Here is a 14,038-nt window from a genome sequence, read left to right as displayed (position 1 = left end):
GACGGAGACGCAACGCTGACGCGCCCGGTGGAGCCCCGGCGTGACATGGAATGTCATTCATGAAGGGTTATCACAAAAGACGCTAATTGTTTTCATTTATTTTAGATGGCTAAACTTACCTAATTGTTTTCATTTCTTTTAGATGGCTAAACTTACCTAATTGTTTTCATTTCTTTTAGATGGCTAAACTTACCTAATTGTTTTCATTTATTTTAGATGGCTAAACTTACCTAATTGTTTTCATTTATTTTAGATGGCTAAACTTACCTAATTGTTTTCATTTATTTTAGATGGCTAAACTTACCTAATTGTTTCCATTTCTTTTAGATGGCTAAACTAATTCCATTTCTTTTAGATGGCTAAACTAATTGTTTTAATTTCTTTTAGATGGCTAAACTAATTGTTTTCATTTCTTTTAGATGGCTAAACTAATTGTTTTCATTTCTTTTAGATGGCTAAACTAATTGTTTTCATTTCTTTTAGATGGCTAAACTAATTGTTTTCATTTCTTTTAGATGGCTAAACTAATTGTTTTCATTTCTTTTAGATGGCTAAACTAATTGTTTTCATTTATTTTAGAAAGCTAAACTAATTGTTTCCATTTCTTTTAGATGGCTAAACTAATTGTTTTCATTTCTTTTAGAAAGCTAAACTAATTGTTTCCATTTCTTTTAGATGGCTAAACTAATTGTTTTCATTTCTTTGAGAAAGCTAAACTAATTGTTTCCATTTCTTTTAGAAAGCTAAACTAATTGTTTCCATTTCTTTTAGATGGCTAAACTAATTGTTTCCATTTCTTTTAGAAAGCTAAACTAATTGTTTCCATTTCTTTTAGATGGCTAAACTAATTGTTTTCATTTCTTTTAGAAAGCTAAACTAATTGTTTCCATTTCTTTTAGATGGCTAAACTAATTGTTTCCATTTCTTTTAGATGGCTAAACTTGCCAAAATGAAGATTCCTGCCTCTGAAATGTTTCTCAGTGAAACCGACAAATATTCAAAGTTTGACGAAATGGTAACCCAGCTTTGTATTGTATTACATTATTTGGTTTAATTGACAGAATATTTATTCAGATTGGTTTAATTGACAGAATATTTATTCAGATTGATCTACAATGTGTCGTTGTCTCTAAATTATATGTATAGGATGAGTTTTATTGTGTAATTGTCTGAGCTAATGAAATCATAGTATACCTTTGTGACAAGCAGTGTCATTGACTTATAATAAGAGTGCCCATTTTCAATCTGATCCTCATAACTGGTCCTCACTGAATTCTCATAAGATGGAACCATTTCTGTCTACTCACTCCGTGTCTCATTGGTGTGGGCAGTTCAGAAACCTGCCTACCAGTGAAGCTAATAGCAACTACAACCTCTCACGCTGAAATAGAAGGCATTGTTCTTGCATTCATTAATACACGACAAGATAAAATACCAAACATGGCTAATGATGATGTCACTGGTTCTAGGCAGGTTTCTGAACTGTCCACAGCCCTCCTCTGAGACACAGAGTGAAATGGTACCATCTTAACCCATTTTGGGCGGGAACCCCTTTTGGTGTTAGCATCATGTTATGCTTTAGCTATTGAAAAATAGCAGATCTACAAGCTCATAGCGCGCCACAGAGTGGCGCGCTACGAGCTTGTAGGTCTGCTATTTTTGAAAAATCGAAGAACGACTGACATAGAAACATAGCTTTTTCAGAAAACTGTCATTTTCAAACAGACATTTTTAGAATCTGATCTCAGGTCAAAATGGGTTAAAATGAGCATTAGCTCAATGGTCGCCAAGGACTTATTTAACTTCTTTTTCATGATGTCCTGGAGCGCCAAGGACGTGTTTTTCGTGTTTTATAACATGGTAAAAAATACAAATATATAAAATAAAATAAAAGATATATGGTGGCGGTCTGGGACTTTTGGCGCCCCCTGGTGGCGGTGAATGAGCATTAGTGTGGAGATGAAGATAACGTTGAAAATGGGTGACATACAGTAGTGTCCAGGGTTTTATGTGGTTATTTGTTGTCATTGTGTCCAGGGTTTCATGTGGTTATTTGTTGTCATTGTGTCCAGGGTTTCCCCACTCATGACGTGGAAGGCAAGGAAGTCAGTAAAGGACAGGCCAAGAAACTACGCAAACTCTACGAGACGCAAGAGAAACTATATAACGATTACCTTCACATGAGCCAGAATGGCAGCTGAGTGAGTTCACTGCAACGTCCTGCTGCTGGTTTAACTCTGAGAGAGTCAAAGTGGACCCGTACCGCACGTACGGGTGCCTTTTTAAAGGGACATTTCACCGCTGGAAGAAACTGCAGTCACTCAATGTTAATAGTATTTGTACTAGTAGATAACAGCAGCACAATTTGAATGTTGCACTGTATGTATGGGTTAGGGTTAGGGTTAACCCTAAGGGCCGATTCATACTCCTATTTTAGAGCCGAATAAAAGTCGGTTCGGTGCTGTAGAGCCTACAATGTGACGTCATTTGAGGTTCGGGGGGGGCAGGTACCGTCCTAAAGTCGGCTCTTCGGTGCTACTGAAAGATTTCTGACGAGCCAAAATCATTTCAGCACTACAGCGCCGAAACAGCGGTAAAATAGGAGTATGAATCGGCCCTAACCCATACTGTATGGCCATAAAAATAATGAAGTCTGTGTGTTTGACTAGGTTGTGACTAGGGTTGTCCCGATCGGATCGGGTGATCGGATATCGGGGGCCGATCGACGTCATTTTCAAATGATCGGAATCGGGCCAAAAAACGTGATCGGGACATCCCTAGTTATCAATATTATATCAATATCATAATATTAGACTGGATATTGTCTGTGATTTGGGATATTGTATTGTGATATGGCATAAACGTGTTCTATAAAATATTACAAATATCGGATCGGGTATCAAATGATCGGAATCGGATCGGGAGCAAAAAAACGTGACTGGATTGTTGAATTACTACAATGACCGTAATGCTTTGGTGCACTGGAGAGGGGGAGGTTGAAGTGAAACCACTGTCTCACGCATCATCATTTAAAATACTAAAATATCTAACATATATGATATTAATTACACACATAAAAACCCCATAGGAAGGTGTTTTTTGTGTCCTAATCATGATTAAAATAAGACCTGGTTGCAAGACGGGTGAAGAGGCCCTTTAGCACTCTGCGGTTAAAGGAACACTCCTGATTTTGCAGCATATGTACAGCTGTTTTTAAATCATCTGTGATTTTGTTTTTATCCTGCGCTGCCACCTAGTGGGTGTTAAGTGTTTGAACACATGTAAAGTTGATTATAAATTCTAATCCTGTTTATTTCTGTATTTTCCAGGGATCTCACACACACACACACACACACACAATTCTATCCAGTTGACAATAAACAGTGAATAAACTAAAACAAACTGAATTCAGCTTCGTTTTCTCTAACTGGGAAATACTTTAGGACCAGTGTCATCAGTAGGGCTCTTTGGGTGTGATGGGCTCTAATGCACAGCAGCATTATTGGAAACAAATTGGGCCTCTTCCTTGCCAATGATACTAATGAAGGCTCTGTTCCATTCTGGTCAAACAGATATGTATGTTGGCTCACTGGAAACACTCAACACCATGTGGGCCTCAAAGTGTGGTCCAGGGACTCATGGTTCGTTGAGGGGGTTCCAAATGGACCCTTATGGGTGAGTTACACACATGCTTTGTACACTCTGAATGGAACGGTCTACAGAGCCTTCATTAGTATCGTTGGTGACACCTGTTAGTGGGGTTCCGAGGATGTGTCATTTTTTGTTTTCATTTACAACTCATGAAATGGTTTTTCACTTCTAATTTGCAGATAATGGTCTATACAGTTTTGGTTTGAGTGTCAAGAAACCAGATTGAAGACTAATGTATCTGCATGCTGTTGGGAAGAAACCACCTAACTCCAAAATGTTTTTTTCTGAAAATGAAAAATATATATTTTTCAGGAAATTAAGAAAACAAAGCAATACTGCCTCATCAAAGTTGGTTACTTTATATATTGTCAATTACCTGCGGTGGAGTTTGTCTGTTTTAGCAGACAGCTTGAGGGTCCAATGGAGTTGAGGGTTAAATCCGAAGTGCTTTTTAATACTTTCCATTTTGTTCAATTTTTTTTTAAACAAACATACAGACGTGAAGGGTGTTAATTTGTTCAATAGCACTGATTTATGCGAAAAAATCTAAACCTCAAAGTTGGGAGTTAAGTGGTTTCCTCCCAACAGCAACGATATTTTTTTTCCGATTATTTCCAAAATGGCCGAAACCGGAATCATGATTATCTTTGTTGGAAAAATATCTTAATTTTACACAATTGCTTTTCTTTTTTTTTCTTTTTTTATTCACCGCCGACACCGCCAGAATGCCACCATTTTACTTCAATGTTAATAATTTTATTTTGAAAGCCGTTTCACTCGGAAACAGGGCACCCTTATCCCTTATCCCTAAACTTATTTGCCATTTTTTACTATTTTGAAAATAATTTTCAAATAGTTCAACTAGCTGATCTACATCTACATGTTGTGAGCTTGTAGATCAGCTATTTTAACTTTTTAAAGGTTTTTTTTAAATAGTAAAAAATGGCAAATACGTTTAGGGTTAAGGGGTGGCGCAAGATATAACCCTTAATGTTTTATCCATTTTTATATCATATATAAAACATGATGGGGATTGACATAGGACACTTAGGACATAGGACGCTTTGTAAAAAACAAAAAATACCGGGAAAAAAAATACCGGGAATTATAAAAGTATGGCATAGGCCTGCAAGAGGAATTATTATAAGAATAGACTAAATTTGCATTTTTGTTTTTTTATGGTCACAAAATGGGCTATATTTTCCTAGATATTTCACTTATAGCCTTGCATTTAGCATTACAATGTACCTACCAATAAGACTCCCTGATGTTGTGAAATATAACGATAATTAAACAGTTTTGATCTGGTAATTATTGCCTGGAATGACCCCATAGAAGATAAAGACAAAGGCTGCACACAGCCACCATGCAAAATATTTATTTAAAAAGATGAAAAGTTTCGACCTCAACGTCTTCTTCAGGAAAATGGAATGACCCCGCCCCCAACCCCTTAAATTCATATTATCTTCCAATCCTGAGATCATTAATCATAGATATCATCATTATCACTTGCATGTGCATCTGTTGTCTCCTAGTACACCAGTAGGAATACGAGACTGCTCGCCCCTTTACCAACCCGCCCTGCTCGCCCCTTTACCAACCCGCCCCTTTACCAACCCGCCCCTTTACCAACTCGCCCCCGTGATTTATTTTATGTAGTTAACAGTTAATTTAGTATTTCCCTCCATCTCTGAAATCTGAAATTATCTTGTTTACAGATTTATTTGATTGCATAGTAGTCGATCTCTATACTCTAAATTTAGACGGTGACTGCTTAATTAAGTTAATTTAGGACTACAGTATGTATTCAGCAGTACCACCTCCTTTCAACCAGTCTACAGTATGTATTCAGCAGTACCACCTCCTTTCAACCAGTCTACAGTATGTATTCAGCAGTACCACCTCCTTTCAACCAGTCTACAGTATGTATTCAGCAGTACCACCTCCTTTCAACCAGTCTACAGTATGTATTCAGCAGTACCACCTCCTTTCAACCAGTCTACAGTATGTATTCAGCAGTACCACCTCCTTTCAACCAGTCTACAGTATGTATTCAGCAGTACCACCTCCTTTCAACCAGTCTACAGTATGTATTCAGCAGTACCACCTCCTTTCAACCAGTCTACAGTATGTATTCAGCAGTACCACCTCCTTTCAACCAGTCTACAGTATGTATTCAGCAGTACCACCTCCTTTCAACCAGTCTACAGTATGTATTCAGCAGTACCACCTCCTTTCAACCAGTCTACAGTATGTATTCAGCAGTACCACCTCCTTTCAACCAGTCTACAGTATGTATTCAGTAGTACCACCTCCTTTCAACCAGTCTACAGTATGTATTCAGCAGTACCACCTCCTTTCAACCAGTCTACAGTATGTATTCAGCAGTACCACCTCCATGTATGCAACACTTGTTTAGACTTCACCTGGAGATTAAAGCGACAAAAATACAAATATTTTCAGTCTGTTTATTAACAAAATAGGTTTCTAGTGTGTGAAGATGACATGTTGTGTGTGATATGTGGAGGGTTGATTCCTTGTTGAGTTGATGGGCAGAAGGAGATGGATGGTTCTTAGGTGAATCGGACCCGGCGCATGGAGCCCACGGTGCTGCTCTGGAAGGTTCTTAGCTGAAACGGACCCTGCGCATGGAGCCCACGGTGCTGCTCTGGATGGTTCTTAGGTGAAACGGACCCTGCGCATGGAGCCCACGGTGCTGCTCTGGATGGTTCTTAGGTGAAACGGACCCTGCGCATGGAGCCCACGGTGCTGCTCTGGATGGTTCTTAGGTGAATCGGACTCTGCGCATGGAGCCCACGGTGCTGCTCTGGATGGTTCTTAGCTGAAACGGACCCTGCGCATGGAGCCCATGGTGCTGCTGTGGATGGTTCTTAGCTGAATCGGACCCGGCGCATGGAGCCCATGGTGCTGCTCTGGATGGTTCTTAGGTGAAACGGACCCGGCGCATGGAGCCCACGGTGCTGCTCTGGCCACCCCAGTCAGAGGAGTTGTTGTAATCCCGTTTCTCCAGGACATAGTGAGGACCTCTGTAGTTGGGCTCCTGGTAGATCACCCATCTACAAACACAGAACACAACTTAACATAACGGATTCAGAACACTTAAACGGCGTACGGCATTGCACAGCTCAACCTGTGCGATGCATGCTTAAATGAGCAGTTTGAACCCTTTACACTATGGCACAGTCCGACTACTACTAGTGGTTCTCAAATGTTTTATTTGCAAGGACCCACTTAACTCTGAGAGTGTTCAAATGGTCCATTTGGTTCCATTTGAACACACTCAGAGTTACAGACCTGATATTGGCTGGGTTTCCCAAACAACACTTCTTACACCATGGTGTAAGAAGTGTTGTTTGGGAAACCCAGCCATTGTCATTCAGGTGTAGCTCTTTATGTGTCTTTGGTAATATTATTGTCCACCCGTTTTGAGCCCTAGAAGAGCAGTGGAGAAGCCGAGGTGTGGTGTTAGTGGTGGTTGAACTCACGATCCACCGAGGACGCGGATGGACGCGGCTCTGTTGAGGCTGTGGCGGCTCATCAGGTTGGGGATGTCGTCCTGGATCTCCGTCTTCTTACCGGAGAATCCAGCTCTCTCAAACAGGTGGGCTTTGCCTGGGTTGTTGTCCTGCACACATTAATTAACAAGTGGTCAGATGGGTGGGCCACGTGCATCTTCACATAATATTACATTATAGCCTATTGCAATTATAGTCAAGTTAACTTAAATGTCGTCTCTTTCGGGTGGAAACCTTGTATGTCCAAAATGGTTTACTTTTCAGGATCCAAACTCAAAATCTATAAGCTTGTACATCTGCTGCTTTTGATGCTTTTGTGTAACGCTGTAGTATAATCAAGTAGGACGTTAATTGGTGGTGTGGTTGACGGCTCACCTGCTTCACAGCGCGGACAGAGGAGATGTGATCCACCTGAGCACACCACTTGTCATAGCAGTTATACTCGCCCCTGTCACACATGTCCCACAGGTACTGACGCCCCCGGAAGTTCTCATGTTCGTAGCCCACCCATCTGCAACAAATCAATTGACAAATCAATCAATTAACACATTAAGACCTGAGGCCGATTCTATACAAATGTTTTCTAACGGTTTTCTGAAAAACGTATGTTATCTTGCTATATCAGTGTTGTTCAAAACTCAAGGACCATTTGGCCGCAGACCCCAATCTAAAGATATGTTGTTCCAGGGACCAGTATTTATTTTGATTTATTTTTTAACTACTACCAGTTATAAGAAGATGCTGAGTCTCTAGAGGGGTAGATCAATGAGGAGTAGCTTATTTCGACTATTAGTTCATGCTTCACTATCTTTTCATATCGGGGTCCATGACAATATGATCCATGACAATATGATCCATGACAATAATGACAATATGATCATTTGAAATGGGGTCACATGGAATGATGCAAGTCAATGTATGGGGTATGTGACTGTGACATTAAAACGTTTGCAAACAAGTTTGCAAACGTTAGACGTAAGAGTTGCCTAACTGCAGCCTACTGTCCGTATGTTTATATGACCCTGTGCATCGACGCAGCAAGAAGGAAACCGTAAGACTAGGAAGATGTTTTAACGCTGAAGAGTATATTGGGAGTTTGGGACTACCTTTTTTGCAGAGTGAGAGACCTTATGGGCACTGATGGGGCGCTTGATTTTGATTTACACCACCGGCTACTACTAGTAGGGGGGGGGGGGTGAAGCGGAGTGCTCCCTACCCCGTTGGCGGCCCGGTGCGGTAAAACAAGCGCCCCATCAGGTCCCACGCTCTGCGAAAAAGTAGTAAAGAGTATTGATCCTTCGAATTGTAGACTACCGTCTTCCTTGCAGGATGCAGTGACAGGTGTTTTGCAGTAGGTGGTGCTGTTGTAAACTTACGCTCCGCTCTCCACCTGCACAGAGTTGCATTTCTCTGGGAAGCTCTTGTCACTGATTTTCTGACAGTCGGAACTTAGGTCCAGCCGCCTGCCGGCGAAGTTCCGCTGTTCGAAAAGCGTCACCTGAGAACACAGTGACTAATTATGAATATTTCCTACCCTGATTTTTATCAAACCCACACGTATGTATGAGATACACACACTCACATCAAAATGTGCCAAGCAAAGGAACAGAAAGCTCTTTGGCATTTTAACCCATTTTGGGCGGGAACCCCTTTTGGTGTTTTAAACATTATGTTATCATTTAGCTATTGAAAAATAGCAGATCTACAAGCTCATAGCGCGCCACCGAGTGGCGCGCTATGAGCTTGTAGGTCTGCTATTTTTGAAAAATCGTGAAAATATTTATTTCAGAAAAATGGATTTAGAAGATTTTTTTTTAAATGTTGGCCTAGATTTGTTCCAATGCATCCACCTGCCGTCTACCTGCCGTCACAGCCTATTTGGCTGCTATAGTTCTGCGGTATCGGCACGTAGTTCAGTTTAGCCAATCCGATACGATGCAATATGTGACATAATAATGTATTTATGGTGAACAACAGTTTTGAATGCTTTAGTTCTGAAGCATTCAGAATTAATGTTGCACCATTGTTTTATACCCGTAGGTCTGCTGTACTACTATTATTTGTATAACTTGTGGCTGGAATCGGATTGGTACTTGGTACATTTTGAATACCGGATTGTACTAGTAACAGAGTATTTCTATATGGTGGTATTGTTACTACTTCTTTTGATACTCAAGTGAAAAATGTTTAGTACTTCTTCCACCACTGATTTCTAACTGATACAATGTGAATAGATTCCCATGGTTGTCAGGCTGACTGGACCAGGTGACTGGACCAGGTGACTGGACCAGGTGACTCACCTTCCCGCTGGACCCATAGAAGGCACGTTGGAGCACAGACCCCAGCTTGCTGTGGAGACAGTGATGCAAACACACACAGTTAGTCTACAAAATAATCTCCTTCCGGCTGTTCCCTTCAAGGGGTCGCCACAGCGAATCCTCTGCCTCCATCTCACCCTGTCTCTCTGTCTAGCCTCTTCTGTTACACCAACTAACTTCATGTCCTCTTTCACTACATCCATAAATCTTGGTCATATAACATGTAGTCTTCCGCTAGGCCTCCTTGCCTGGCTGGCAGTTCCAACCTCGGCATCCTTCTACTGATATACTGACTATCCTCAGCATCCTTCTACTGATATACTGACTATCCTCAGCATCCTTCTGCTGATATACTGACTATCCTCAGCATCCTTCTACTGATATACTGACTATCCTCAGCATCCTTCTACTGATATACTGACTATCCTCAGCATCCTTCTACTGATATACTGACTATCCTCCGCATCCTTCTACTGATATACTGACTATCCGTTAGGGCTGTTTTCAATCTTCTGTGGGATTCGATTCCAATTCTTGAGGTCACAAATACGATTAGATTGAAAATCTTGTTTCTGTTATTGAATTAAAACGACATTAAAAAAAATGTCATAGTCATATTGTTTTCATCTGGACTTTAACAACCAAGTGCAGGCTAGCCTAGTTATTTCTAACGGCTCAAACAAACAGAAATATATATATAAATATATAGGCCTAATACCAGAGAGGGTCATGTAAAACCTCTGGACTTTGATGGTATCTTAGATTAGGTGCAGTTCTATTTGATAACACAACATCATTGCTTGATGCAAGTAACATTTATGTTACGCATGTCGGAGCCACGTGTGAGTCCTAAGTGGCCACGCATGTGTCTTAACCAGCCACACATGTCAGAGCTACGGGTGTGTCTTAACCGGCCACACATGTCAGAGCAACGGGTGAGTCTTAACCGGCCACACATGTCAGAGCTACGGGTGAGTCTTAACCAGCCACACATGTCAGAGCTACGGGTGAGTCTTAACCGGCCACGTATGTCGGACTGTTGGTATGTCGGACTAACGTCTGACCCCCGACAGTGACACGCACACACCTGCAGTGACACGCACACACCTCAGCTGTGCTGAACTGAAGTGACTGGAGTCACTTGAATATGTGTGAAGACCTAGATAATGTTTACTGTGATTATGGTAAGCTTACAATTCATATCACAAACACCGTTATTAGGCCTATAGTAAAAACTCCTGTAACTTTAAACAGCTTTTTATTTTTTATTTTTTTGTGAATCGATTTTGATTCTTTTTTTGAAAGACAATTGTGATTCAAATTCGGATAGATTTTTTCCTACTATCCGTCCTCTGTACATATCTGGCCTCTGTGGCTTTTTCTCCAATCATCTAACATGCGCGGTCCCTCTGATGTGTTCCTTCCTGATCCTATCCATCCTTCCTCCTACTCCCTCAGAACCTGATCCTATCCATCCTTCCTCCTACTCCCTCAGAACCTGATCCTATCCATCCTTCCTCCTACTCCCTCAGAACCTGATCCTATCCATCCTTCCTCCTACTCCCTCAGAACCTCATCCTATCCATCCTTCCTCCTACTCCCTCAGAACCTGATCCTATCCATCCTTCCTCCTACTCCCTGATCCTATCCATCCTTCCTCCTACTCCCTCAGAACCTGATCCTATCCATCCTTCCTCCTACTCCCTCAGAACCTGATCCTATCCATCCTTCCTCCTCCCTCAGAACCTGATCCTATCCATCCTTCCTCCTACTCCCTCAGAACCTCATCCTATCCATCCTTCCTCCTACTCCCTGATCCTATCCATCCTTCCTCCTACTCCCTCAGAACCTGATCCTATCCATCCTTCCTCCTACTCCCTCAGAACCTGATCCTATCCATCCTTCCTCCTACTCCCTGATCCTAAAAAATGGGTGCCGTGACGCAAGTCCAGGGCCTGGACCCCTGGACCCCTGGACTCCAGGGGTGCTGCAGAATACAATTCATCAATATCACTTCAGTTTAACCACTTAAACGGACCAGCAAACCTCCTCGTCAAAAATAGCAGATGTACAAGCTCACAACGTGTCACATTGTGACGCGTTGTGAGCTTGTAGATCTGCTATTTTTGACGAGCTATTCAGCTATTTTTGCTGAATGTTCCCCCCCAGAATAGGAAAGCTGGGTTTCAAGTGGTTAAATGTCAAGTATGAAGTTATTTTCAATCTTTCCTAATGGAAACTATTATTCTCCCAAATTATTATGACACATACTGTACCTTAGGGGGATAGATTTACATGTTTACAGTACGTACCGCAATATGACAGTGTAAGGTTCTATAAAGTATTTTTTTTTCCTTATTTTTTTTTGCGGCTTACGCCTTTTATTGGTTTTTTGAAGGGACAGACAGTAGGCTGACAGGAAACGGGAGAGAGATGGGGGAAGACATGCAGTAAAGGCCGTGTCGGGCTCGGGAGTCGAACCCGCGGCACACTGCGACTGGATTACCAGTCGGGTGCCCAGACGGCTGCAAGCAATGGAACTAACGTAGATCACCTTTTAGAGAACAAAAAATACCATGACTTTTTACATGAAATGTTTTGCCAATTATTTGGTGTCCCACTTAACAACATCCTCATGGCCAGTGATGTAAAGTAACTAAATACATACATACTCAAGTACAATTTTGAGGTATTTTTACTTTCCTGGAGGAGTATTAATTTTCAGTAGGCCTACTTTTAATTCTACTCCAATAAATACATCTCAGTGGCAATTTGTACTTTAACTCCACTGCAATTATTTGAAAACTTTAGTTACGAGTTACTTTGTAGATTTTGATCACTTCAGCCCTGTAGACATTTTGACAATTTTGAAAAATTACAAGCTCACAATGTGCCGCGATGCGAAGCATTGTGAGCGTGTCTATTTTCTAAAGATTATTATACATTTAAAAACTTGTGAAATGGGACACTGACATTCTCTGTAGGCTATAATGAGCACTAGATACCAACATACATTTTTCACACCTGGTTCTCAAAAATAGCAGAAGTTCACAGCACATCACTTTGTGCCGCGCTGAGAGCTTGTGCATCTGCTATTTTTGAACATTTTTGAAAAAAGTGTTTCAAAAATATTGAATACCTTTTTTGTTTTTGCTATTTAACACAAATCTTCTCTTCTGGGGGGTCTCACTGGCACACAAATATTTCAGATGAGGGGTCCACGGCCAAGTACGTCCAATCCAATTAATACAATCCTTGGCAACGAAAAAGTTTGAGAACCACTGATTTAGAATTTAGCACTTGTAAACTTGGCCTCAGGTCTTAATGGGTTAAGGCAGCAAAAGCATTTGAGTACTTTTTTCTCCACTGAGTCTTTAGGGTTTTGCCAATTTATTTGGTGGCCCACTTGCAATATCCTCACGGGCCACTAGTGGGTGCTCTGGGTGCTCAATGGCAGGGCTTCTCAAGGTGGGTGCACCTAGGGTGCCTCCACTCAGGTCCAAGGGTGCCTCAGAATACTTTATCAATGTTGTCACTTTAACCACTTAGACCGTCTACTCTAGACCCAATTTAAACTGTACTTGGTGCGTTCTTTTTCAGCCTACAGTAGGCTACAGCAAGTCTCTTCACCAAAAACAGCAGATTGTGAGATGTTTGCTGAATGTTCTGCCCCAGAGTATATAGGAATGCTGGGGTTCAAGTGGTTAACCCATTTAGGCCTGACGTCGAAATAAATAAAGTCCTCACGATTTTTCAAAAATAGCAGACCTACAAGCTCATAGCGCGCTATGAGCTTGTAGGTCTGCTATTTTTCAATAGCTAAAGTATAACATAATGCTTAGTTAAAACACCAAAAGGGGGTTCCCGTTCAGAATGGATTAAAGGCCACGTATCACATTTATTTTCAGTCTGTCCTCCTAACGGAAACAAATATTCCCTCCAGTTTTCCTCGTGACATAAACTGTATCTTTGGGGAACGATGTACATATTTGTATACGTACCGTTAATATGACAAAAGGTGCTAATAATAAAGTAACGATGTAATTCAGGTGGTTTCCGTGGAGGAAAACGTTATTTACAGGAGTGACCTGTAAATAACCTGACCTGTAAACAGTGACCTGTTTGAGAACCCCCTGCTCTATTGGGTCGCCACGGCTGGCTCACAAGCACTCTCCACATACCTGGTTTGTTGGGCTAATCCTGCAACTTTAGTAAAGATGTTCATGTCAGCTCTGCGAGGGCAGAACAACAGGCCTTAAATACAGCCTGGTGGTCCTAGACCAGGGGGTCGTCTACCTGCTGGAGCCTCACAGAGGCTTCCAGCAGGTAGAGGACCCTCCGCTGACACACACCACATTCATATGCTATGCACGCACGCACGCACGCACGCACGCACGCACGCACGCACGCACGCACGCACGCACGCACGCACGCACGCACGCACGCACACACACACACACACACTGCAACACACACACACTATTATCTGCTCTGTGTAAACCTGCCCCAAAAAAGCTGAACACACCCACACAC

At 41.6% G+C, this 14,038-nt stretch overlaps 2 protein-coding genes across 3 annotated transcripts in view; one reads left to right on the top strand and one right to left on the bottom strand.

The window, feature by feature from the left end:
• cars1 (cysteinyl-tRNA synthetase 1) overlaps positions 1-3,392 on the top strand; it is a 36,073-nt gene extending 32,681 nt beyond the window's left edge. The window contains exons 22-24 of one of the 2 annotated variants that reach the window (XM_079496538.1): positions 932-1,015; positions 2,073-2,201; positions 3,330-3,392. In XM_079496538.1, coding sequence (XP_079352664.1) covers positions 932-1,015; positions 2,073-2,201 — 213 coding nt within the window. In that variant the 3' untranslated portion in view covers positions 3,330-3,392. Of the gene's footprint in view, positions 1-931; positions 1,016-2,072 lie in introns of both variants that reach the window. The other variant, XM_079496539.1, reaches the window with a different exon arrangement.
• A 3,203-nt stretch (positions 3,393-6,595) lies between these two features.
• Positions 6,596-13,739, bottom strand: crybgx (crystallin beta gamma X; the record flags this gene model as incomplete). Its single annotated transcript, XM_079496395.1, has 6 exons — positions 13,687-13,739; positions 9,488-9,536; positions 8,564-8,685; positions 7,563-7,698; positions 7,158-7,297; positions 6,596-6,728 (listed from the first exon to the last, which is right to left on the bottom strand). The coding sequence occupies exons 1-6, from the start codon at positions 13,728-13,730 to the stop codon at positions 6,596-6,598; spliced, it is 624 nt and encodes a 207-aa protein (XP_079352521.1). The 5' UTR covers positions 13,731-13,739.
• Between the last annotated feature and the right edge of the window lie 299 nt (positions 13,740-14,038).

This window comes from Electrona antarctica (assembly GCF_951216825.1).
Source record: "Electrona antarctica genome assembly, chromosome: 3".
Classification (NCBI taxonomy): Eukaryota; Metazoa; Chordata; class Actinopteri; order Myctophiformes; family Myctophidae; genus Electrona; species Electrona antarctica.
Note: the sequence above shows the minus strand (reverse complement) of the source record. Positions and strands in the feature narration are given on the sequence as shown.